This window comes from Pseudochaenichthys georgianus, chromosome 4 (genome assembly GCF_902827115.2).
Source record: "Pseudochaenichthys georgianus chromosome 4, fPseGeo1.2, whole genome shotgun sequence".
NCBI lineage: Eukaryota > Metazoa > Chordata > Actinopteri > Perciformes > Channichthyidae > Pseudochaenichthys > Pseudochaenichthys georgianus.
The window spans coordinates 8,097,430-8,125,264 of NC_047506.1; the positions used below are offsets into that span (position 1 = coordinate 8,097,430).

At 46.2% G+C, this 27,835-nt stretch overlaps 1 protein-coding gene across 1 annotated transcript; it reads left to right on the forward strand.

The window, feature by feature from the left end:
- Positions 1 to 1,237: 1,237 nt before the first annotated feature.
- On the forward strand, positions 1,238 to 27,835 carry midn (midnolin). Its single transcript, XM_034080353.2, is given in 9 exon segments — positions 1,238 to 1,478; positions 3,089 to 3,317; positions 4,945 to 4,964; positions 4,967 to 5,046; positions 5,220 to 5,270; positions 14,333 to 14,863; positions 16,211 to 16,418; positions 16,999 to 17,322; positions 24,242 to 27,835. Coding segments are annotated over 8 exon segments (1,698 nt in total). The 5' UTR covers positions 1,238 to 1,478; positions 3,089 to 3,096; the 3' UTR covers positions 24,505 to 27,835.

A 27,835-nucleotide genomic window follows, 5' to 3' on the forward strand; every position in this document is an offset into this window, starting at 1 on the left:
TGGGGACGAGTGAGCCCTCGTAATCAGACAGACTGTCCTGCTGGAAGGACGGACAGTTCTTAATTGGTAAATGTTAGGATGTTATGAGGCTAATTTGTTTGTTTTTCTTATACAACATCCCTGTTGTCCCCAAAGTCAACCCTATTGTGATGATTACCGCCTAACTGTGTAACAGGGCCAAATATCTACACATGCCTAATACAACAGATGCCCTAATTTACAGTTTATGGAAAGCACATACTGTAAATAAGTATATTAAGGGTGCTACTCCATTTGAATTTAGCTTGCATTGATATTTTTTATCTGGATTTCAGCTGAAAAACAGCTTAACCTTAAAACCACTAGATGTATTTGACTTGTTAGTTGTTATTTAAGTTCCAAATGACAACTAGATGAACCTATACACAATGTTTCAATGAAGGTGTTGTTATGAGCTACACCTACATGTAATTACTGCTTAATGCTCACCCTGTGAGCATCAGTGATTATACAACAATCATATTATAAACCTGAATGGGGCAGTCCATTAAGACTTTTTTTAACGTTTACTTAAAAGCACATTTGTAACAATGTCTATTTCATATTATGGACATTTGTTTTTACTTTGAGTCTAAATACTTATCTATTCAAAAAAATAAAAGGAAGTTATGTTTAAAAATGTTAGTTGCAGGTCTGGCTTTTTTCACAAAACAATAGTAAATAATATACATCAAATTCCCGTAAAATTCCCTAACTCCTTTCTAAGGAGTGTTGTTCCCCAAACACAAAAACAAACCGTGCCAGACACGTTTTTGTTTATCGGTGTACGTGCCCTCGTATCCATGGAGCCTGTTTACCTGCTCTGTTGCCCGGTGACATTTCTCTATGTCGTCAGAGACTGGTCATATCGCCAAAGCAGTCATTTCAGTAATTATTTTTAAGGTGGTAGACAACGGCGTGACAGAGAGTATTCTCTATTTAGGTATATTGCATGGTTAAAAGTCTTTCCTGGCGTTCAGAGAACCACTGACACAGATGGACATCTTTATCTGTTGGAGCTTTGCGTAGGCAGATTCTTTCCCAACGACGGGAACAAGTTGGGAATTAGAGGCGGTTACTGCGAAGCGAGGCCACCTTAAAACACATGCTGACATATAGAGAACACTTCTCTCCACCCCTATCCGACAAGTGTGTGATAAGAAGTGTCTCACCTTCCCGACTGTGCTCATTACCAAGGAAGACGCCGGTGTACTAACTGCACTCCGAAGCATCTCAGGACATTACTGCAACCTCTATTGGTCCGAAGTCTCCCGGTCCGCCGCGTACAACGAGGCACACTGAAGAGCCTACCGGAGAATTACTGAGGAAAACCTTGTGGATATTCAGGAGTTTGGAGTTTTACCTCTGTTTGGGTTTATTTTACATTCCAAAGCTGGGGGGACATACTGGAACACAACACACTGTAACGCGAAGCTTTAAAGTGTTCGCCAAGATAGTTGGTGAGTACACTTCAATGTGAAGTCTTTCATTTTATGCATGTAATCTGTAATGTCGACAAATTTGACGCAGGCTGTAGCCCATTGTGTTGGTGGGTTGAGAAATTGATTTGAGAGAAGCAGTCAATCGCGGATCGATAAAGCATGTTGTCAAGCGATTGGATGAGCCACCTTCCATGTAAATGCTGTGGACATGATTAACGTAATAAGGCCAGTATCGACGACACATATGTCACTGTTACTGTACATTATAATTAGTACCTGACAGCAAGTCGTTGCTGCTGTTGTCTTTTTCGAAGCAAATTAGAAACCTGATAAATTATAGTGACAGCCATGCTAAGAGTTTCATAATTACTCTTTATGATTGAGCCAAGAGCAACCCAAAGTAAATTTATATTTATAGCAGGTCTTGCAAAACTCTACCATTGCAAAAAGTCTAAAGTATGAATCACTTGTAAGTTTTGATTGGTAAAGTTCATTCCTTGACCACTGGGTGGCGACCGAGTATTTTCTTTGTTATGTTAAAGCCCCTACTTGTTTTGGATGAATGCGTGGAGGTGAACTAAATACCTGCATGGTCCTATTTGTCCCTCTTTGTGTGCAAGTGTTGGTTTCTTTGCTCAGTTTTGTCATCTAGCCATATCAAAATGGAAGACATGAGCTTGTGGCAAGTGTGTATGGTATGTTGAAATATGCAGAATAATCATGTCATGTTTCATATTTGGACATTAGCCTTTACATGTACTTTTTGAAACAGTTACTGGCATATGTAGCCTAATAATATGGCACTCTACTTTCTGTAGGGAAAACTCTGTCCAATGTTTAATTTGCATGTACGTATCACTTCAATAGTGTTGCGATATGCTACCGTGGTATGGTCTCATATTTAGTTATTTCCTGTAATTTATTATGAATGGCATAAACTCGCCTGCCCTCCACGTGGGTGTGAATCTCGTCTCTCTATTGGCTGAAATTCGCAGCGTCCTGAACTAGCTCTGCTGTGATTGGCTGGTCTGTCTGCGTATTTTATCGATGGTGGAAGTGGGATACTTTGTGACTGTTCATTGTCGATATTTCACTGGAGCTGCGGTGGGTAGGAGTGCGCAGCGAACAGCCTCTCACAACTAACTATATGAGGCTTTGCTGAACACGGACCGTTTGTTTTGTCATACAAAGCTTGTAAAAACAGACAAAACACCGTGAGGGATTTATATTCTTTTTTTACTAGTCCTCCTAGTTTTAGTTTTAAAGTTAACCGTGGCGTGTTTTTGCTGACAACATACTTGCGTTTCTGCCTGGCATTTACACATCTCTGTAGCATATAAGACTTTTGCTTGCAACAAAGAAAACGATCAAACAAAGAGAAAAGCATATGTAGTAGACTTTCCTTTGGGAATATTCTCATGATACCGACGAGAGAGAATACGGACCGGGTTTTATTGTGACTCTTGGAGAGCGAGTGAAAGAAAGAGAGAAAGCTCCCTGAATGCTGCCTTTGATTTGCGAGCAGAACAAGGGACGGTAGTCGGAGCGGAGGATCTGCGTAACCCTTCTCCTCCTCACCCGCTTCATACCCGGCTCTGCGCGTCTTGTCTCCCCCTCCCTGACTACAGGTTATCGGATGGACCAGCACCCCAGCGCCCGGAGCTGCACCAGCCGCGGGGCTTCGTCCTGCGAGGCCGTCCCGACTGAGCCCTCCATGAATCTGTACATCCACTCCACCACCGGCACACGCTTCGAACTGTCCCTGCCCCAGGAGGAGACCGTGGATGGACTGAAGAGGAGACTGTCGCAAAGACTCAAAGTACCAAGAGAGAGACTCGCTCTGCTGCACAAAGAAACGTGAGTAAACCGGACATATAATAGAATGTCTTTACTCTAAAAATGGTACCCTTTGTATGCATGGTTCTTAATAGTCTTAACATTTACACTTGTGTCCCGAGTGTGTAGCGGTAGTAAACGCTGACATCATGAGCCACATTGTTATCCGCAGTTTATAATGCGAGTAAACCGAGTTTAGGTGCGTACACCCCCCGGGCCTGCAGTGATATGCTTTAATCTATACTTCGGATGTATGCGTGGCCGAGCTCCTGGGGGCCTCAGAGACAACCTTGGCTGCTTTTGGTCATCAATACATTCAAGGCAAACCACTGACCATCGGGACGCACAGTATTGGAATTACGCATACGGGACGCACCGGTCGCTGGAACAGTATCGACGAGGCGATCTGCAGACTTGCATTCATGCCTCCTTATAAATATTGAAGCCTGACTGAATTACTAATGCTGAGGGAATCAAACATGTTAAACATTAATGAGCGAAGTGACTTGCTAGTCTGTCATTTATTTACTCTGCTGCAGCACAGGCATATGCAGTACAATGTATTGTTTACAGTTGACTTGTTACTGTACAATGGGAGGTGGGTGTATCCTGTTCTTGGGTGTAAATGTAAGTGTTACATGGTGATAGCTGGTAGCTTCGGAAGCAGAAACTCCTTCTTTCTTTCTGAGAGGTATAGGCTGCTGATAATAGCACAGGAAGGCACTGCATGCTGAGGCAAACCCTTTATCATTCAGAATGTACCAAAACCTACAGTATTAGGCGGTTCTCAAATTAACCATGCTCAGGTTAAATGAGATGACAACAGTGCAGGTGGTGTTATGCAAAAAAAGAGAGGTAGGCTTTAGTACATGCAAACAGTCGGCATTGCGTTTCAGACCCCTTCCCCTCCCACCCATTGTAATCACCCAATAAATCACATCATCCTTTAAAACCTGAAACCCCCTTTCCAATCCCCCCCTGTTCCCCAAACTGTAGACTTACAGCACATCTTTGCCGAGGGTCTTTGTTCAGTTGCATGGGGTGAGATTTGGGTCATGCGTATACAGCAGGCTGTGCTATAAAACCTTCACTAAACTAATCGAGGCAGTCAGTCAGACGTGCGTGTGGTGTTGGTGCTTCGTGACCTGCAAGAAATACTATTTCCTCCATTGTGGAGCACACATTCCTGTTCTTGCACCAACATTAATAGTGAAGCCCTGGGAATGTATTGCGTATCAGCTTTCTTCAAAATCACAGAGAAAGCCATCATAATACAGCTCAATAAAGAAACAATAGACTTGCAATGTCACTAATAGCTGCATGTCGTGCTAAAGGATTCTGTTTCATAGTTTCTGCTCCTCATTTGTACAACTCAAAATGGCACAAGAAAATACTTTACCTCCACTTAGGCAAGTGGCAGTGGGGCCAGATATGCACTGTGAGAGGTTGTCAAGCTCCACTATACTCGAAATTGAAATATGACAGCCCAATCAATACTTCTCTTTCATGGAGCTTTTAACCCACGGCTCTTTTCCAAACTAGTGTTGGATTCTGTCTGCCCCCCCTGTCTGAAGGCTATTTGTGTGTCTGAAGAGAGAAGATATTGTCAGCCAGCCCATCTAATATCATGCTCTCTCTAACCCTGCAGGCGACTAAGTTCAGGCAAACTCCAGATCTGGGTATCTCTGATGGGAGCAAGTTAACACTTGTACCAACCGTCGAAGCAGATTAATGGTAGGCTCACCTGGCTGTGATTTTATTTAGTTTTGCACTCCTCATATCAATAACAAATACAGTAAAGGAACAGTTTTGCCTATTTATTACTTTACATAATGTATGTCTTCTCATATTTTGTTCATTATAATTGATTGATTTTTTAATTAATTGTAAATTATTTCCCTCTCTGCAGTCTCAAGCATCAAGAACCCGAACAGTCCCGTAATGCAAGCCCTGGAGAGTCTAACTGAAACTCAGGTAAGAGAATGTTTCTATGTGTTGACACTTGCAATAATGTTGAACCTTTAGTATCCTGCCATGGTTGCAATCTAGAGAGAGGCTTTTAAAGCCTTGTGTGTTTGCATGGGATATGGGAGTTTGTAGCTTTGGTTAAGTCCAGAACAACACAGCGACTGAGAGGAAGAGACGAGATGAGCAGGCTGCACAAGCACAAGCCTCTTTGCGTGTCTAATCTCAGCCTCTTAAACAAGCCAAGCCAAGCTAGACATCCAGTGTGAGCTGTTAGGATATAATAAGCAGCAACACCCCTTGTATCCTAGTAACATCTGTGATAGCGTGTGTGTGTTGTGTGTGTGTGTGTGTGTGTGTGTGTGTGTGTGTGTGTGTGTGTGTGTGTGTGTGTGTGTGTGTGTGTACACGCCACTGCAGGAAGCCGGGGCGGACACCACACAAGAAAGGCTTATTTGTAAGCTGCTGAGAGGACCAGCACACAACACTCACTTGCAGCTCTCGGTTCATACCTTTATCTGTAATCTCTCTCCATTCCTCCTGCATTTCATGCTCTAACACACATTCTCACACACACACACACACACACACACACACGCAGAGGCAAGTTTCCAGGAAGTTAGCTGTGGCTGCATTGAGATGGAGTGTAGTCACACTCACTCATACACATAGTGCTGGATCATCAGATGACAGCCTTCTCTCAGTATTAGCACAGGGTTCCTGGAAGCCCAGTTTGCACATATAGCCTGAGTGGGGCCTGCTCTCTCTACTTACAGTGAAACGGCTCAGCTGAAACACAGTATGCATTTGAGTCAGCTTGGCATGACTCACAGAAATGATCAATAGTGAGAGTCAAGAGAAAAGGCAGAGAGTACTCAGTGCTGGCCGCAGAGAGAGCGTGAGTGAGGCGATAAGGCTGAATGCACATAGGCAACAGGGTGACGTATGAAACACTCTGCAGCTGACTGACTGACCTCACAACCACTTCCTTTTGTAGCGTTGGGCAACACTGAGATGTACGTAAGTGCACCAGTGATGCGCTGACAACTGATGTCAAAACAGCACAAGATTGTGAATTGAATGATGCATTTGTCCAAGGATTTGTACTATATATTAAGTTGACTTGTATCAGAGGAAGTGGGCTGATAGGAGATAGTGTGGTTTGGTATGGCTTCATTCCCTGCTGAGCATTTGCTGGAGGAAATCCTAGCCTCGTTGTGTGCGTGTGAACTCAGCATGCACCTCGTAGCACTGACAGCAGATGATTGCATGTGTGTCTAAGTGAACGTGTGTGTGTCAGAGTGGTAGTGGGCTGGAATCAAGCCCGGGCCACCATTTGGTACACTGGGCAGCCACAAGTGCACGTCATTTTCACCAGAGGCAGAGGGTATTTCTCACTTTGCCTTTCTTCCTGTGTTCTTCCTATTACGGTGTGATTCACCGTGAGTCACATTCTTGCTATTTCCTATGAATTTCTGACAGTGCATGACTGTTGCAATCAAATGGATGGGATATTAATTGTAATGCTGCAGTGGGGATGGAGAGAAGGAAGGGCAGGGCAAGGCGGAAAGCAGGGTAAAGGTTAAAGAAAAGGCACAAAGCTGCTTTAGTGTGTTTTTTATCCAGAGAAATTGATTCCTTTTTATAATTCATGAAGCGGAATGGACTGATATAGATCGCAGAGAGATTAAGGATCTGAGTAAGATTAGAAAATGGGAATACAAAAGCTTTCCTTCATTTCCTCTCCCCCCCACCCCCCTAACTCTGGGGCTATCAAAAATCAATCAATGCACTTAGCTCTTAAAAGTGTCTGACATGATAACTGATATGCCCATACACCCAAAAATAGCCTGTGGGAGATGTTGGGCGGTTGAGGCAGTACTTGGAAGAAGCGGGCATGAACCCCTCACCCCCTCCACCCACCTTCATTTTCTTCATGTGTGAGGTCTCACTTCCAGATCGGGTGTTTTTGCCTGTGTGTGTGTGTGTGTGTGGTGTGTGTGTGTGTGTGTGTGTGTGTGTGGTGTGTGTGTGTGTGTGTGTGTGTGTGTGTGTGTGTGTGTGTGTGTGTGTGTGTGTGTGTGTGTGTGTGTGGTGTGTGTGTGTGTGGGTGTGTGTGTGTGTGTGTGTGGTGTGTGTGTGTGTGTGTGTGTGTGTGTGTGTGTGTGTGTGTGTGTGTGTGTGTGTGTGTGTGTGTGTGTGGTGTGTGTGTGTGTTGTGTGTGTGTGTGTGTGTGTTTCCAGTCCGCCGGGCTGCGCCGCATCGCCTTCTGCCTGATCCTTTATCCGATTCAACAGCTACGCAGCTAGCTAGCCAACCAACCAAGCAGAACATGACAGCTTGCAGGGCTGTTTCAGACTTTTGTGGAGCAAGTAAGATAGAAATGGTTTTATGGAAATGGAGCCCCGGCAATTATCGAAATGGGATTCTTTTTCCTTCGCTACGTCCCCCCCTTTTCCTTTTCCTCCTTCTCCCTCTCTTGTTTCTGCTTAACAGCTCTCCTAGGGCCCTATGATTTAAATGTGCTGTGGTCTGCAAGTCCGGCGAGCTGCTTCTATTTGACCGTGATGGCTGACTTCTTCAGCAAGGACAATCCCAGTCTGCCTTAATTCCTCCCGTCATCTCACTACACTTTATGACATCTAAGCTGTATTAAGCCACTGCCTCCTTGCAACCCATCAACATACAGTTGCCTGCACTACTCTCCTCTCATTCTGTCTGCTAAACAGAGGCTGTGTGTTCAGCTTACATGTACAGTGATGCACGGACAGATGGACGGACAACACACGCCAGAACTGAAAGGATATATTTAAGAGGATTGAGTTCAGAGAATGAGAAAATGTATGATCCCGGTAGTAAAATGAATGTATATGCAGAAGACAAGCAGTGAAAAGGAAATGATTTTCTGGCCGTGTAGACGGTGACATCAGCTCTCCATCTATTGATCTCTGTATTTGACAGAAAGAAAAAGGATTATGCGTCCCTCTTAGCACACAGGGACTATTTGCTCATTGATGCACATTGATGTTAGTATAAAAGCCAACCAGGCAGGAAGGCATCACCCTTACCATCCCCCCGTTACCCTTCCCCCATGCAGCCACCTCTTTGTTCCTGTCTTAAAGCATGAGCACCAAACCTGCCCAGCTGACAAACCCTCAAACACACAACAATGATTGAGGGTCGCCCCTTAGGTTTGTTTCTACCCCACAAACCCCTTTTATCCTTCATACATCCATGGGCGTCAGCTATACCCAATTGAGTGCAGCTACAGTGGTGCATACAGGTTTTCAAAATCAATCTCAAGCTGGAGCGAGGCTCAGCGGGCTGCAGATTGAGAAATGCTGCCTTGAACACTAACACAGATTGCTTTGGGAGGAGGCTGTGTGTTGCCATCCCATATGTCCCCGCGGAATACGCCGTTACGTATCTGCTCTACTTTTCTTCCTCCCGCCGACAAGCACCTCCTGTCCTCATCCACTCCCCTCCTCCTATTCTTCATCTAGGTATGACAAGCAACAATATGGCACCGTTTTGTCATTGTGTCTGGAAGCGGGCAGATGGGAAGAAAAGTAGGAATTTACAATCTGTGAGGAGTCACCCTCACCTCATTTCCTCACACTCAGTCTCCCTCAGGAGGGAAAAGAAAGGGAGAGCTTTGCACAAGTTATTCTGTAACATGTCGAGTCGATGCACGTGTGCAAGTTCTGTAGGGTGGAGGCAATGGGGAGGATGAGCTCATGTGCTTGGATAACCCACAGTTGAAAGGCGAGAATCTAATGGAAGAAAGGAAATCAACATTTGGCTTACCACTAGAAACGGCAGATTATGGTGTGTGTGTGTGTGTGTGTGTGTGTGTGTGTGTGTGTGTGTGTGTGTGTGTGTGGTGTGTGTGTGTGTGTGTGTGTGTGTGTGTGTGTGTGTGTGTGTGTGTGTGTGTGTGTGTGTGTGTGTGTGTGTGTGTGTGTGTGTGTGTGTGTGTGTGTGTGTGTGTGTGTGTGTGTGTGTGTGTGTGTGTGTGTGTGTGTGTGTGTGTGTGTGTGATCAACTGCGTACCTGTGCGTGGCTGTGTGAAACGGCTCAATGCAGATGGTCAACATGTTTCTTTTTCCAGCACTGCACCCTGTAGACCACCTGTATCTAGATGCTAGCTAATCAGCAGGATTGACACTACTGGAAATCATTGGAGAGTAATTGTATTGAGGATTTAGGAGTGCAAGGAATTGAAAAATGACTTGAGTCAGTATGTCGGTCAATATGAGCGGAGCTTCCCCCTTTTAAGCATGCCGCTCCCTCCTCCTTCCCAGCGCTGTTGAAACGGAGGATTTGTATATCCATGCCGTATAAGAGAGAGGGAGTCTTTGCTCTTTGGAATGGTAATTAGTTTTGTTGTTACCTAAATGAAAGCTACAGACATTAATTTGTTGCTGGATGTGTAAATCAACCCGTGTATGGAATACAAGACAATGCTGATCTAAAGGTCTATTCACTCTCTCTTCATGTAAATCCTGGCCTTGAAAATTGCATTAATAAGCAGATCACGAAGTGTTTTTGCACCTGTGTAATCCCCTTTGTGATGCTTAAAGGCACTGTGGGAGGGGGCTGCCGGGCTGGGTGGAGGGAATCAAGGTGTGTTGTCGGGCAATCAAGGGATAGATGGATTTTGCAGAGGATTTAATTGTCCTATTGTGTGTGTGTGTGTGTGTGTGTGTGTGTGTGTGTGTGTGTGTGTGTGTGTGTGGTGTGTGTGTGTGTGTGTGTGTGTGTGTGTGTGTGTGTGTGTGTGTGTGTGTGTGTGTGTGTGTGTGTGTGTGTGTGTGTGTGTGTGTGTGTGTGTGTGTGTGTGTGTGTGTGTGTGTGTGTGTGTGTGTGTGTGTGTGTGTGTGTGTGTGTATTTGCTCGTTCAGCAGCCAGGGGAGTATTATTTCTCCAGATTTGAGTCGTGACAGTCATTTCTTTCCATTCCCTGGCGATGCTGAGCTTTTGAGATTCAAGTTGCCGGCATCGTGGCTACTGGGGCGACTGTGTGGGAGGACGAAGGCCAGGAGCCACATCTGAGAGCCACCACCAAGGCTAATGAAGTCAATTAGACATATGCTGCTGGTGTAACTGAGAGGCAGGGGTCAGAATACCCAGGTCGATCCAATAAGTCATAGAAAAACATACTGAGGAACGACATGGTGGCCATTCTTTCCTCACCCATTTCCTCGTCTGCATCTCCTACATTGTATTCATTGGAAGTTATTAAAGGCATTCGGTGGAGTGAGAGCAGGCAAACAATTGGAGCTAATGCATCAGGGCTGTGAGCTGAGAAGCTTGAACGAGCATGTGAATGTGGAGCTGGTCACTTGTTGGCACAGCAGCAGCAGCAGGAGCAGGAGCAGGAGGAGTGGCTTGAGCATGACACCTGATCATCGTGGACTTTGCCATTCTCATCTCTCTCTCTTCAATCAGACGATCAAATTCAGAGATGACCAGCTGGTCCTCGCTTGCTGTTTGATATCAAGCAGTATTACAGACCCCTATCTTTCTAATAGGGGCCTTTGAAGAGCCCCCCCCCCGCCCCCCACGGCTGCGTTTAGGATTTGGGGCATGATGCAAGTGATTGATTTTCTTCCCTTCTCCCTTTTGAGAAGCTGTTATTGCATCTTTAGTCCGCACAGAGACTTATCAATAGTTTCCTGGTGCGTTCAAAACATATAGGTCGATAGGCGGGTTAATACGCAGGCTTTTGAAGCGGCTCTTCACCTGCCGGTTGGACAGGTGAGCTGCTGTGTTGGAACCAGATTGGCGTCCCTCCCTCTCACGGCTTCCCTCTCTCTCTCCACCCTCCTGTCCCGCCCCCCATCCTCTATCCTCTTTTCTCTGGCACAAAGCGGCTCAGTTGTTCATGAATGTCAGCTCAGTGCTGCCAGCGCTCGATCTATCCCTCTCTCTCTCCCTCTCCCCCTCCCTCAGCCTCTCTTTTCCTCCCTCACTCCTTATCTCCCTCCCTTAGTTCGCTTAGTGTGCAAAGGAAGAACGACTGCAAATGAGTTCCTTGAACCACAGGGACCCCAATAAATAAAACTGTCAGCCAGAGATGTCGAAAGAAAAAAAAAGAGGGAAGGAGCCAGAGGCACACTCTCACTGAATATTTCATCACCCACCACCACTCTGACACCCTACCCCCATCGCCCCCATCCCCCCCTCACCATCCTTTCTCCCTTCCCCACTCAGGCCATGCACCCCCTTTTTTTCCCCTCCTCTATCCCCCCCCCCTCCCTTATCATATTCTCCCCCATCACTGCATAGCAAGCTAAGCCTTCTGCTAAACAACTAAAACAAAATGGTTGATGGCGCCTGCTCTGGGGTCAGTTGTGAGAGAAGTAATTAAGTGGAACAGCTCTTTGTCAACACCTGCATGTCACTTTGTCATGGCAGTGTCTATCAAATGTCTGTTTTCAGCCAAACACACCTTGTCCTTCAGGCATGAGCTCCTCTTCTCTTTGCATAGCCTCTGCTGCGTCAGGAAGAGAACAATGAATGGCTGGTTTCTCTCTGTCTGCCTTAACACAACAACAGTGGGGCCCTCTCCTCCTCCTCTGTCTTCTGTCTCAAACACAAACCAGCACAGACGGCCATAAGAAAGGCTGCTTCTCTCGCAGGCTGCTGCCATGTGGTGTTGGGAACTCAGTAGGAGTACATTCATTTTATCTTGGTGGTTTTGAATAATCCACACCAGTCATTATAAGAGTAATCGAGCCTCCTCTCTGTTTCTCCTGCTGTCACTCACTGTCGGCCTTCTTCTCTCACTTTCTCTCTCTCTCTCACACACGCACACGCACACACAGGAACCGAGGGATGAAGCAAAGGCCCTGTTCAGACTTGACATTAAATGGTATCTTAGATGATTGCTTCATAGGGAAAAAGGAAGAATTCTCCACAGGATTCGACATCTCTCCACAGGGTGAACACAAATATGTCCACCCTGTGTAGGAGAAGATACTATACACGGTGTTTATAAGCCACCTCAAAATAACAAATTGTAAAAGTGCCCAAACAGTTTCTTCACAGTTAACATTAAAAAAAGTTAGCATGAAGGTGAACTCCAATTGGAGGCAGTAACATAAAGCAGACTCTGATGCCAGGTGTGAACTGGACGTTGACACAGTCAGATTGTAGAAACAGAACCATAGACAAATATACACTCACTTCCCAGGGGTGCCCCCGCAGTATTTCTCCCTCCTTTTAACTAAACACTGGCTTGAAGGTCTCCCTCAGGGCCTCTGACTTTGTAACCATGTTCGTGTGTGTGTGTTTCGGATTTGCAAACTGCCGACTCATTATTTGACAGCTGTCAGTCACAGACACAGTCGGCATCCCTACCACCCCCTCCCTTTTCTCTTTCTTTCTCTCCCCCACACCCCCCCGAGACCTCAAACAGACACAACCATACATCTTGTCTTTGTGCACAGTTTCTTAGAGCCGTCTCAGGTAGCACCCTGCCCTTGTTCTCCTCCTCACTTCCTGTCCCGTTCTGCCGAGTTTATCGCCTTACCAATCCAGGGTGATAATGGGTGTGGACTGGACCATCAACAGGCCATTAGTGGCCGACTTAACACTGAGTTCCTGTTTATCCTGCAGCATCCTTTCTGCTGATCCCGGCCTCTTTAGCTTTTGATTATTTACATGTTGAAAAGCAGCCATCAGATCACCCCAACCCCCCTCGTCCTATCACCTGCCTTTCCTCTCCCTCGATCTTCTCTTCCACACCATGTCAATACCAACGTGCAAAGGTCACCCTGGCAACAGAGAGGCAGCGGTCGATAGAGAAATAAATAAGCAGAAGGAACGGGAGAGAAGTGACGGAGGGCAGAGCCTGGTGATTCACAGGGTTAACTACAGGCCAGCCTCTCACAAGCACACTCCAAAGGCTGCAGGGTCTAGGGGGAGTGAAACCTCTGCTCTTGTTTGACGTCTTTGTATGTGTGTCTCTTTGACTTGTTTTCTCAGCTTTGTCATTATTCCTTCTCTCCATCTCCCGTCCTCTTTGTGCTCTCTTACCCCCTTGTGTAGCTTTGCACTGCTGCTGCTCCGGTCTTCCTGTTTCCCCCTCCCTCCCTCGTGAGTCTCTGGGGACTGAAAGGCACTATGGGTTGTTGAAATCTGTATTTGCCACTCTGGTTGTTTCAGTTTGCTTCTATTTGGGGAGACCTGGGATGTCATGCGGAGTCTTCAACGCCCAAAGAAGCTTTCTGACCCCCGTATGACTCTCATAAGAGAATACACACTGTTACACATGCACAGGCTTAAGCCGAGAGCAGCAATGCACAGCAACAGAGCCACAGGCATGCGTCAGGGGGACAAGAGAACTTTTGTTGTTTGTTTGGTGTGAATCCTCCGGCCAAGTCGTGACAACTCTGCTATCCTGTGTGTGTGTTTGTGTGTGTGTCCATCCGGGCCACGGGTGGGACAGCAAAGGCCTCCACACTTGGCTCTTATTAGTTGTTGCCAGAGCTCCAGAAATGGGCAGCCCTTCCAGATCCGCCGCGGACAATCGGCTATTCTGTGTTGGAGAGGCAGGCGGGGTGTATTTCCTGGACGTGGGACTGGTTTTTCAGGCCCCGGGCCAGACAGAAGGGTGGCCTCTGTCTCCGAGTTGAATGACACTGCTGACTAAGAAGGGACTGAGGGGCAGTGGGAGGCGAGCGAGAGTGGGTGCTATTTGTGTGTTTTCCAATAGGTCTCCTCATCCACTGCTCCCCACAGATGTAAATAGGCCAGTGTTACAGAATAGTGATTGATTTCATTATGGCTAATGTGGTGTCTCTGTGCGAGGGGGGCTCAAAGCACTGTTGTGTGCATTTCAACTGCCAACCATGGCGCGGATTGTTCATTTATAAAAGAGGAAGTCAATATGCGTTGGCTTTAAGTACACAATCTGGATGCAGACTGAATTTGCAATACCATTGCGCCAGTTAAGCATGAATGTTTTTGAAATGTAATTCTTTGGCACTTGGCAATGCCGTGTTGGTGACCTTTCCTATAAAAGCGCATGAACTTAACTCAAATTCTCTTTTGTCTACCTGCAGGTCAGTGACTTCCTGTCCGGCCGCTCCCCCCTCACCCTGGCGCTGCGTGTCGGTGATCACATGATGTTCGTGCAGCTCCAGTTGGCGGCGCAGCAGTCCGGCGGCCCCCAGCTCCAGCACAGACACGTCATCACCCGGAGCAACGCCGACACCGCCGCGATGGGACAGCCCACTGGGCAGCCTCGTGTTCCCCACCCTCACCCGCAGTCCCACCAGCATCATCCACATCCCAGCCCCCACTTGGCCCAGCCTCCCCCCTCTTCCCCAGTCTCCCCATCCTTCCCGCTGCCCTCCACACACAACCAGCCCATCCCGCCCATGTACCACCAGTCGGTCTCCTCCACTCACTGTAGCCCCCCTACTCCCCCCCCTCAAGCCCACTCCCCTCGTCCGTCAAACATCCCTGGAGGGCATTTCCGCTCTCCAGCCCATCACCATAGTCACCACCACCACTACCAACAGCCTTCCTCAAGCCAACCCAGCCCCGACGTGGGCCAGGCCAGCCCTGTAGCCCCGATCCTCTGCCCTGAGGTAAGTTCCAAAAACATTGTCAGTCAACTTCCAAGCATGCAAAATCTCCCAATAATATACTATTCTACAAATCAGGTGGTTGGAAAGCTTAACTCTGACACAGCTGATGTCATCAAAGGCACTTAGCGCTCTCATGAATGAACAATGGAGGAGGTGGGTTATGGCTATTTGACCCGAGGGCCATGCACACAACTAAATCATCCTCCTTTTAATTGATTAGATTAGTGGGATCTCATGAAGGTGAACCCGTGGTGTACTCGGGTCTGGAACAGGTTTGCGCGTGGTGTGTGTGTGGGGGTCCAAACCACAGTGCACTTAGTCATCACTGGAGTGCAGTCTGCGTTCCCAAATGCACACACACAGGCCAACACACACACACACACGCACACACACACACACACACACACACACACACACACACACACACACACACACACACACACTAGGACGGGCACAGCATCCCTATGACCCTATGAGATGTACAGGAAAAGGGGGGAAGAGGAACAGCTTGAGAGACAGAGAGATCATAGCCGATTTTTTTTCATGGGAAGACTAATCATCATTGACCTCAGTGTTGTCAGCCATTGATCATTAACTTTTGAAACCCTTTGTTTGACTTTGAATAACTCCAAGAACAGCTAGCCAGACGCTCGAACAAACACACTTACTTACCCGTCTCCAACAACCAAATTGGCTGTTTATACTTTCTCCACCTCCCCGAGCTCCAGCCTACGGAAAGCAAATAAGAACCAGATGTCAGTGGACTTTGTGGGAGAGATGGTTCACAACAAGAAAAACAGAAACACAGGAAGTTTATTAGGGAGAAAAACGGAAATGGCTTTTCCTCATTAGGCTTTCACATGTGTAACACACACAAACAGAGACTCTCATACACACACACACACACACACACACACACACACACACACACACACACACACACACACACACACACACACACACACACACACACACGGAGACCCTTGCTGGGTTGATTATTTTGCTCTTTCTCAGGTTTGAGGTAACAAGATATCCTCACTTTTTTTTAGGGCCATCTATGTCGAAAGCTCAGGTTTCCTGCTTTCCGTGGTTTCCTATATCAACCAGCACAGCATAGGCTACTAACCTAATGTAAAGGTCACTAACCCATGAAGGTCTCCTCAGGACAGAGCTTATATCCTATACCTTTTTACAAGTCAGCAGAAACAGCTCACAGGTTAGGCATGAATGTCATTTGATGAACTGCTTATGTAACGTACAGGATGTGACTGTACACATGTGTTCTTTTTGCACTGCTTCTCTGTGCTCTGAGCCCCCCTTTATGCTATTCATATTTTTTTCTTCCAGGCTAACTGCAGCCCCAAAAGCTCCAACAGCCCCAACATCCCAAACAGCCCCAACATCGCAAACAGCCCAAACAGCCCCAACATCGCAAACACTCCCAACAGCCCCAGCGGCAGCGGCAGCAGTCCCTCAACACGCTCCCGTAAACCGGGTGCCATCATTGAGAGCTTTGTCAACCACGCTCCCGGAGTCTTCTCAGGGACCTTTTCAGGTGAGGATACTGAGCTGCCATTTAGATTTGTTGCTACTTTATCCAAAAACCCTGCGCACAGTGAGATCCAGCTGAAAGCCTCTTTTATTAAACCTGCATGCTTCACAAAAACACATTCTCCTCTGTCATTCTCCTCCGGGTTTTCTGCCTTAAAATCTTCAACTTTTAGATTTTTTTAAATTTTTTATTTATTTTTATTTTTATTTATTTGTTCTGTCTTTGTATACATGTATGTATGTAGGTAGGTACGTGTATGTATGTGCATGTGAACATGTGGGTATACATATGAGTACAAGTATTACTGTTACTATTCTTTATTCCCTTATCTATACATTTTCTTTTAATATTATCTTCTATATTACTTTACTTTTACCTATACAGGTATCTGTCTTATTTATTTAGTTAGTTATTTATTTTACTAGCTAGGACGGGAGGGAGGGAAAGGGGAAAAATAAATAAAAATATTGACTGTATAAATGTAAACTCATTGTGCCTGACTCAATAAAAAAAAGTATAAAAAAAAAAAAATGAAAAACGAATCTCTTATAACACTTTTGCTTTATCTTCCTCCCTCTCTCAGGCACTTTGCACCCTAACTGCCAGGACAGCACTGGGCGTCCCAGACGAGATATTGGTACCATCCTGCAGATCCTCAACGACCTCCTGAGCGCCACGCGCCACTACCAGGGCATGCCCCCCTCCCTCACCCAGCTCCGCTACCAGACCGGGTGTGGTTCGCCCACCACACCCTCCCCCTCGCCGCCTCCTTCCCCCCAGGTTGCTGGCATGACGGGCCTCTCTGCCAAAGCTACCTCTGTGCCCGCCAGCATCCCCATCAGCCCTCCTGCTACTCTTCATCCGCTGGTGCAGTGCCAGAGCCAGATCCGCATGTGCAAACCGCCTGGTGAGTGACTCCACACCACACTCCCACTGCTCATGCAAACATGTCAGAAACTCAACAGAAACACACTCACACACACTTGGAATGATTGTGCATCCCTTGAGGCAGATGGTCCTGCAGTTGTTCCCGTGTGTGTGTGTGTGTGTGTGTGTGTGTGTGAAATGACTTTAATCTAGAATTTGTCATTTTACTGAGTTTTTCTCTTTCATTGTACCCTAGTGAAGAATACTCGTCATACTTTCTGTCTCTATTCCCATCGCTCACATGGTTTAGCTATCATTTCTGTTGGGATTATTTTGTCCTCCTTGTTTAAAATACTGACAAAGCAAGAACAGAACAGTCAGATTAAAGAACAAAAACAGTCATACATATATCTCTCCTGGGTTTTGTAGCAGAGGGGGAAAGAGAGGGGGGGTGGTCTCCTTAGTAATGCAACACAAGCTTCTCCAAACCTGTTCAGTCAGGCTTCACTTGTCAGGACGCGGAGTAGGTTTACCCCTTCAAGCCTGGGCTGGGCTATGTTTAGATTTAGATTAGGCTTTTGGTAATCATCATCATCACCTTTTTTAAAGCAGGTCTGCCGCTGGGACATGTCCGGGCTGGGGCCAGACAAACCCAGACATACCCGTGCCCAAGGGCTGGGGGCAGGTGCTGTCGTGCAGATGATACCATTTAGGGAATGGGTTTGAGTGTTTTAAAACTTCCTTTCCTTGCAGAGACACAGGATGTGGAGTGTCAGACAGATGTCCAGAGCTGATAAGATTCAGTCACTGTTGTAAGGTTAGCCGGGCTGTGCTGAGAGAAACAGCATTGTCCTCTGCCGCCTCCTTATCTCCTGTCAAGGAAATCGAGCTAGCCTTTGGTGAGCTGCTGGTAAATGTTGTTGAATCGTCTGGTAGGGAGGGGTCCTGCAGTACAGGGATTAATGTTTTCTTTTGTTTCTTAAAGCAAGCACATACATTTCTATTGTCATGATCGAGTAAACTGGTGTCGTGACCTTCAGATGCAAACAGTGGAGTGTTTTAGTTTCAGCTGAATACAGATAGAGCAGGAATGTCGTGTATTCCTGTGCGTCACCCTGGGTGCCCTTACAAGTGTTCAGTGAACAGTTGGAATAATACACGGCTTATTTAGCTAACTCAGGGAAGACCTTTCCTTCACTGCCCCCCCCCCGCTCTTCCCCTCTTCTCCCACTCATGGCATCTCTCTTCGTCTCCACTCTGCAGCCCACGCCGCTGTTTCCCCCATTTGCTGTCCAAAAACAGCCTTGTCTGAAAAATCCATCTCTGTGTCTTCCTCCCTCTCTTTCCATGTCTGTGTTGTGCATCAATACAATGTCTGTGTTCATTTGGCCTTTTAATAGACAGATGTCATTCTGAACTGCAGCTCTGAAAAGAATTTGCTTTGTGAGGCTGAGGGCAGGGAGAGGAGGACGTGGAAGAGTTTAAAACCACAACACTAAGCCTCCATTCATCATATGGGTGTTTATATCCTGTCCATCAGACTACCGACGGCCCACTGATTAACCAAGGGCAGTAAAAAGAAAGAAAGGCTGAAGTAATAGCCTCTCTAATGTCCTTTTTCCGACTTAACTGCCTACGTCCAACTTCCTGCCCGCAGTGTTCACTTCCAGAAAGTGAATGAGTAACCTGTTCAACCAAACACACTCAAGCTCACTGAGACAAAGAGTGTGTCGTTGTGTTTGCGTGGACAGAGGCTGCTTGCCTATCCCGTCCACATGGTGTCCTGCTCGTATCAGCCGACACCTGATGGAGGACTTACTGGACTTAACACCGCGGCTTAACTCTGCTTCTCACATGCCTAAATATGTGTGTGTGTGTGTGTGTGCAGTCGAACTCGGGTTGAAACGGCCTCTCGAAAATGTCACATAGCTAGGCCGCCCCCTGAGAGCCTTTACCCTTTCCGCTGCAAGTTCATGTGCGAGGGGGAGAAGATGATAAAAAGCTTGAACGTACTCACACACACACTGGTTAAAGTCTACTTGCTTGGTTTCATGGCTTTGCTGAGTTAGGGGATTTGTCAGCCGAAGTCTCGAGTTGGATTTGAACAGGAGGGCTTTAGCGTGGCCTGGCAGGCTGATTGTTAGCTAAATTCCTTTACTGAGTAGGGTGGACCTCCCCGGCACCCCCCTCTGGCCCTTCAGCCCCCTGCTCAGCCAAACCCATTGTGCAGGGGCCAGGGACAGGGGCTGCATACAGGGCACCAGGCTGAGCCATTGTGGGTCAGAGATGGGGAGGGCTATTGGATTATAGGGCTGGCTTTTAGTCCCACTGCAGCTGCCTTAGTTCAACGCAGAGAGGGGCAACGCAGGGGCAAAGTTAGCTCTGAAAGCTTCTCCGGCACCCCCTTCCTGTCCTCTTTAGATTTGTCAGGTCATGTTAGCTTCTGCCGGCGGGGACGGGGAAAGCCGAGGGAGACGCCGGGAAAGATCCTACGGCCTCATTGAGTCCTGTATATGAAATCGTGTCCTGCTTGGCTGAGGCCGAGTTCTCCACACTGGGGTTTGCCACGACACACCCACATGCACGGGTAGCTCCGAGAACACCCCGGCGACACAGCGCAGCACAGAGCTATCTAGCAAAGCCAGCAAAGCACATCAGGTGCCCTTTCCTTGTCGACAAGGAGAGGGAGAGAGAGGGAATGCAAATTAAGTCTAAAAGTCATTGAAGAGCTTTTGTCCCTGCAGGGCTGTCGATGCCCTTTCGCTGGCTGTCACAACGTTCATAATGCTCAACCTGAGCAATAACAGTTTATGGCGAGTACGGCAAATGAAAGTTGTAACAAGCAGTAGCGCTGACCAACGTGACTAGAACGCAAACCACACTTTATAAAGTCAGGCAACACTAACCAGGCTTAGTTTGATTCTGTTTATTTGTGCCTTACTTTGACCATCTGTTCGCTGTCATTGATCATTATGGAGAGCAGGGAGACGTTTTGTTTTGTATTATAGCAGACCAGATGGAATCAATACATGGGCTGCACAGGTTTTCATGTCCGACTATCACAAGTAGAATCATAATGAAAAATACGCCGGTAAAATGAGCCGGCGTAGAAAACAGTTTAGCCTATGCCACTATAGGATAGCAACAAGTAGTCAAGATAGTCAGTTTAGCTTCCGTTGCTATGCTAACATCACCCATGTTATACCAGAGAAACTTTAATAACAGCGTTGTGATGCCAAACAGCGGGCAGCACTGCAGCGGTCGGTAAATGCCGCTGAAACACATTAATAAACAATGAACCACGGCACTCTGGAGAAAAGTATAAGGGTTGAGAAGTAGTTATTTAATTTAATCTGGCTTCGTGTGATTAAAAGCAACACGATCATCGACCCGACACCGTCGGGGAGAAAATCAGCGACGTAAACGGTGACGTCATGACGCAGCCGTGGCAGCACCAGTCGGGCTCTGGGCGTGCTGAAAAGAAAAACAGATTCCGAACCAGAAGATCACTAGCTCGGAGATAGAAGGGGAACCGCGTTGGTGTGAAAGGGGCAATAGAGTTGTTTACCTGTTTGCATTGAACCGCCATGATTTGATGGTTTTAGATCCATCCGTTTCTGTCTTTACCCAACTCATGCATTTAGATCATGCACTGTGGAACTACTACTTACTAAACCCCTTCACCTCTGGACCACAGATGTTCTCCTGTGAATGTAACTGTCGATATTGTCACGTACCAATATGTAGATAATACTGATAATGACCACAATATTAGTTTTGCATATCAATAAACCATCAAATGGAGACTTGGCAACATTGGAGGAAACAAAGGCTGACGTTGCGGCATTGTGATTCTCTGTCCTGTTCTTCCTCTCTCCCTTTCACTACCTCTTCCCCTCTGTCTACGCCTCCCTCTCTCCCCCGGTTCCCTGGATGCTGAGCAAACACAATGTTCTCTCTGCAAGATCACAAGACTTATCGAGGCAAACAAACAAACAACAACACTAAGACAACTGCAAATGAAGGCCAATCTTTATACAATCAATAAAAGGAGAAGCTCCTTTAATCTCCCTGTGCGTCCGGCACACTGCAGCCCTCCTCCCTTTCTATCTAGCTCCATCCCCTGCGTCTCCTACACACACCCACTCCTCCCCCCCTACCCTCCCTATCTCAGTCCTTGCTGTGTTGCTGGGTCGGGCTCAACGGCAAGGAAAACTGACTGACGCATCGATTATTCATAGATCACCCCTTCTTTCTCCCTCTCTCTGTGCGCTTTGGATTTCTCTGCAGCGATCAGAGTATTTACAGGCGCTGTGTCAAAGTCTTCACAGAGGACAGTTCAGGATGGACATTTGGTGCGATTGACATTAAGGGGAGTGGTTAAAAGGAGAGGAGGAAATGGGTCGACTGCTCTTTCCTTCCTCTCTGTGCCCTTGACCCGTCTGCCGTTTGATTTCTTCCACCGAGTGTTTCCTGGAAAACATCTGGGTTGTTTATCGGACCTGGATTTCCTCCTCTCATTCCCTGTCTCTTACTCTCTCTGGGTCCTCCAAGGTTATTGCACTTACATCAAAATGTAGTCTCTGCATCCACTTTGGGCCAGCCTTAGTGTGTGTGTTGTGTGTGTATAGTCTGTCCTTCTTGGCCAGCCCTAGTAATAGTCCTACCGTCATAAACCTAGTCTGGAGATCCTTGTGGCCAGCTGTGTCCGGCCCAGCTGCCCAGGGCTTCGGAAGTGACGCTGATGAATGACCACACGCACGCACACGCACACGCACACGCACGCACACGCACACGCACACGCACACACCAAGTTTAGTGTAGCTCCGCATTCTCAAAAAAGAAGTTCCCTTAATGGTGTGTGTGCCTCATTTATTGGTGAGTTGTCCTGGGAAATGAACCTCTTTGTAAAGCAAGATCATAATTGAGTGGACTACCCTGGTGAGATAAAGAGACAAACTGAGACAGTGTGAAGGCAAACTGTACCAGACAAACAGATTTTGTACGTAGGCATGTTTTGGCTTTGTGCCATTTCATTGTGCATTGCCATATTTCGACACAGCTGAGGGGCGGTTTGGCTTGTAGCTGGAGAGAGCAGGGGAATAAGGGGAAGAAGGAGGACCGGAGGGGGAACAAAGCCTTGCGGCAGCGTGTGTGGATGTCACATGGAGCTGAGGCAGTGGAACAATGGCTCTAAAGTAGGAGAACCCACCCCCCCCTTTTGGTACATCCCCTGTTCTCAAGAGATGACAGGCTGCCCTCACATACAACGAACAAGACATCTGGATGCACACACATACGTTTGTATCAGGTCAGAACACATTGGCAGGAAGTGGAAAAACCCGGTCTGTGTGTCGTGAGTGTAATGTGAAGAAGTATTATTTTCTGTCAACTCGGTGTCACTCTTCACTTCCTCTCTTCTCTCAAAAAGCAGCATCAAGGCTGCTTGATGGCAGTTTGGTTCTTTGGTATGCACTGCCAGATACTGGTGAATATGTATTGCTGGAAAAAAGGCTCTGCGCCGCTCGATCCGATAAGCAATTGAGGGAAAGCGGTAAATTAAGCCCACACAGAGTCCGGAATTCATTCCGATGGGGGGGAAGAGCAGAGGAGGGCACAATCGATTCGGAAAACTGCCACCTACGGTTGATCCTTTGCCCTCCACCCTCTCCCTCCGTCCTTTTTTTTCTTCTTTCTATCCCCCTCGCCCCTGAGGGAGGAATTCCTTAGCCCACATCGCCGGCCCGACCCCCAACTCCCCCCCCCCCTCTCTCCTCTCGCCTCCTGCTTCCCGTTCTTCACACTGCCCCACCTAGCTGTCTCTGGGGAGACATGGGGCAAGAGCTGGGGGAGGGCGGAGGAGGAGAAAGGGGGGTGCGGGGTGAAAGGAGTGGGGGTAAAAAGAGAGAATGAGAGTGGGAAGCTACAGCTATAATAAAGAAAAGAAAATAGCAGAAAAAACCCAATCTCTCCCCGTCTCTCTCTCCGCTTACAATTTCCATTCGCTTGCATTTTCTATTGAAAGCCAATAGCGTTGTCCTGGGCCCGAGATGGATGGCTGCACTAGAGCTAAGGTTTAATCAATAGGTCTTTTTAATTTGCCATCGATCCACGTTAAAAGCTACTGCTGCTGTTGCTGTGTTTGTGCCTGCGTGCACCTGTGAGCGTGTGCAGCTGTGTGTGTGTGTGTGTGTATATGCAGGAGTCTACACATTGTGTATGTTTTTTGTGTGAATACATCATGTGCTCCAACGAGAATTTGAGTGTCAGTGTGTGTGTTCTGGTGTGCAGCAGAGGCAGAGATGGTAGCTGTGCCTCGGTTTATTGACATTCTAGCCCATTATTTAATTATTTAATTCCCAGACAGATACTAATGGTGCTGGCTAATAGATTGTGGTTGCCTTCTCCTTCCTTCCGAGCCCCCGAATATAAGTATAAATGGAATTAGGCTTGACTCGGCCACTGTAGGAAAGCATTCGCAGTGCAATGCGAGGCGTCTCCCTTGAGACCTGATTCTCCTATAGGCACATCAACAGCTAGAAATGCACTTAGCAGCACATCCAGTCACTGAAGCATGTCATCTGCAATTATGTGCGCAGATATGATAGGCAGCTATTCGTATTTGTCCTCTCCGGCTTGTGTTTGCATGTGTTGGCCCTGCTATTGGTTCTCAAGGAGATTCCGTGTCTGAAGGTCTTCCCACTCAGCGATAAGGGGATGAAATGGCACTGAGGGGGCTAATGATGCTCAGTGGGGGAGGTTAGGCACGGAATTCTACATTGTGCGCATGGTGTGTATCAGAGCCAAGGGAATGTCAAGGATGTGTTGCTTTATCTGCTGCCTGCTAGGAACACACACACTGAAGCACATATAAATGTCCTTAACACCTTTTTTTTGTTAATTATGCTCCGTGTACATGCAAATAGAAATACCTGACTGACTCCCCTTCCTTTGTCCAGGTGACCGTATTCGTCAGACTGAGAATCGCGCAACTCGCTGCAAGGTGGAGCGCCTGCAGCTGTTGATGCAGCAGAAGCACCTGCGCAGGAAGGCCAGGCGGGACCAGCGCGCGCCGTATCAGTGGCTGCCCAACCGGAAGGCGGGACGCAGCAACAGCAACAGCAGCATCTCCAGCGAGGGCTCCATGGACCTGGACTTTGACGACTCTGTGTGGAAGCCCGACGTAAAAGCCGACTTGAAGACTGAGTTCGTCATGGCCTGAAAAGCGTCTGATCCCACACGCTGTGGAAAAGATTCGCAAAGCATTGCTTGGGATTTATTTAGAGATATTTTTTGATGGATTGGATTGGCAGGAGGTGCCACAGAACTGTGCGGAAAGCTGGCGTCAGATGAAATATAAAGCTCCCTGCGTACTTTAATCCTATCCGGTCCTTCACAGTTGACCTTGTGAAAACCACAAGAGAACTTTCTTTTGATTTGTGGATTTGGACAGGCAACTACCGGACTTAACGGTGTACAAGACTTTTTAAGGTGTGATTACAGACCATGTACTTGAGCATAGCAGAATTCAGTGGTGGTGGTGGTTTTAGGTGGGGGTATTTTTCAGATTTCTGTTTCTACGTTTTGTTTTTGAAGCACACTCTGGACAGCAATGAAGAGATCCACACTGGACTAACTAACAGGAGCACCGGAGGCCTCAGTGTTTCCTCCATGGCAGAACTGCCAAACTATGGATTGTTCCAACGGGCATTCTTATTGATCTCAAAACTCACGTCTACTTTTTACCTGTTATGGGGTGGTTAAACCTTCTTTTGTTTTTCATTTTGAAACATATTATTATATTTTATAAACAAAAAATATGTAGCATTGTTCACAAAGCATTCAGGTTTTCATATAACAGTTCCAAGTAGTTGTTGATTTGCACATTTTCCTGATTTATAACAGCTGGTCAAAGTGTGCAAGGAGGCGGAGGTGGAGGTGGGGCCTGAAATCGATAAAAGAAATGAATATGGAAGTATTGATATCAACCTCAGTGACATAGGGTATCGATAGGAATGATTAATGAGTAAACTAAATAAATTAATATTAACAGAAAGTGCTTTAGAGGATTTAAAAATCTTTAAAATGTATATGGAAAAAATCTATTTTTTATTTCTCCTATCTGCTGTTTTCAAAAAACAGCAGCCCTTTGTGGCTTTAGTCAAGTTGTTGAATTGCCAACAAATACATCAATTTAATCATTCATTAGCTCATTCACAAATTATAGTCGTCTACTTAGAACAAATTATACTGAAAGATACATTTCATCCAGCCCACTTTGTGTCTTACAGACCTGAATGGACTTGTTGATGGTTTGTAACTGTTTGTGTACATAAATGTGACAATTGGCAAAGGTTTATGAGGGTGTGTGTACGTGTGACGTTAGTGTAAATTGATTTAGAATACCCTATGTTTTTTTCCAAGTTGTCCTCCCCATAGTTACTCAAAATCAAAGATCAGCTGCGGTGAATGCATTGGTCACTAATTTAAATCCCGAAACATCAAATTCTGTTGCTGTACTACAAGTCCTCATAATATCTTTTTATTGGCAAAGGAGGGGAAAGAAGTGGGCTCTGTATCCAGCATCATGATCTCGTGCCTCCACCAGTTCATCTGTTAACATATCAGGTTAGGCCTTTCACAATTTTGCTGCTACACATTAGGACTTCAGATGAAAAAAAGGAAAAAGTGACTTTTATTTGCATGCAGTGTGAATTACACTGATCTTTTTTCTATTGATGGAAGAAAAAAATACTGGTGCTGTGGGAATTAAGGTTAACAACATGCATGAAATTGTGAAGAAAAATAAACAATGCTGCTTTTGTTGGTTAGGTTTTTGTAATTTTCAATTTTTCAATGTTAGAACAACAGTGTCCTGCTTAAGTATTACAAACGCAAAACCAAAACAGATGAAGTTAAGTGTGGACTCGCATCTTGCTCAGCACTGAACATTCCTGTTGTGAGACGATGAAGATGATGATGATGATGATGATGATGATGATGATGAGCAAAGAGCAGCTGACTCTTTCCCCACTCCCTGAGCGCTGGTTTTACCCCCCATGACTCTCAAGGACCCAGACAAACTTTCTAGCCACCTCCCCTCCTCCCAAACTGAACGCCAACCGAGGCTCGTGTGGACGTTCTCTGGCAGGGAACTAACAGACCAGCGGATTCTCAGTACTGTCCGTCAAAACCCCAGAGAAACATCCGGTCTGTCTCTTTGTCTGTCCGTCTGTCTGATCGATGGACCACCCTACAACAATTGCACTCCCACAGATTGCAGTGAGAGATTACCTTTTTGGTGAACCTCATCTTTTTTTTTTTAAGTGGCCTTACCTTTCACTAAAAAAATGAGACACTTGGGGACAATGGGGGCGGGAATGTTTTTTCTTTTTGGTTTTTAAACTTTCTGTGTGCATCATTGTCGGACTTGTTGTCGTCAAGGCGCCATTTTTGTCACTGAGGACACTGGGCATCTGTTGTTTAGTGCTTTTAGCTGGTGGAGTCTCTATTATGTCAAGGCTTCTGTGCCTTAAAATGTTGCCCTTGCTGTGTCAGTGTCAGATTTAAGCTTGTTTTCATTGGTTGGTACACAGGACTGTAGTATTCACAGCCATGAGAGTTGTAGATGTAAGGGGTAAAGCTTGTTTGAGTGAAACAAAAACGATTCAAAAGTTGGTGTTGTTCCTCAAACATGGCCTTCATCCCATTTCTTCATTGTGTTGCCATGCTTGTTGGTCTCCGTTGTCCTAACCTCACATCCCTCTATACTCAGTCCTCCCACCAACAAGCTGCAAAAGGCTACAAATCTGTTTAACTTATGTTAACTGAGGAAGTTTACACCACAGTACTTAGATGGCAGGAAACAACCCTGAATAAGAAAAGTCCTCTGAGGACTCCAGACTACATGCACTTCCTGTTTCCTAGGATTCAACATTATTAAAAGGACAATTTATCCCTTGCCCCTCCCAAATTGTATTTAAGTTTGTTTTGTATATGTATGAAATATAGTCTGTGTGCCTCACTTCTGTGTGAAACTCAAAAAGATGAAACGAAACAAAAGATGACAAAAGCATACAGAGGATAAAAAACAGTATGTTGGTGGAATTCTGATCACGTCATTTGAGTTGCCTGTTCTTTCTTGTAGCCAACTATTGAAAATAACAGGATTCAAGAATACAATTTACAATGTTCTAGCTCTAGACCGGTGTAGCACATGTGTGACTGTATTAATTTATGAAACCAAAATGGTAACTGTGAATTATGTATTTCTTTGTGCATTTTTTTAAAAAGCTGGGAGAAGGTTGTCGGGACATAGCAGCAGCTGATGCTTGTGTCCAAAAAAAACGTTTGTTTTTTTGGTGGAATATAATGGAAACAAAACGTGTTTCCGTAAAAAAGAAAAAAAAAAGATAAAAAATGAAAAGAAATTAAAAATGAAAAAATATATGAATATATTTTTTTTTCTTAAGCAATACATTTCAGTGTGACTTGTGATAGAACATTTTCTTTTTTTAGGTAATAAATAAATAAAAAACAAAATGAGTACGTCA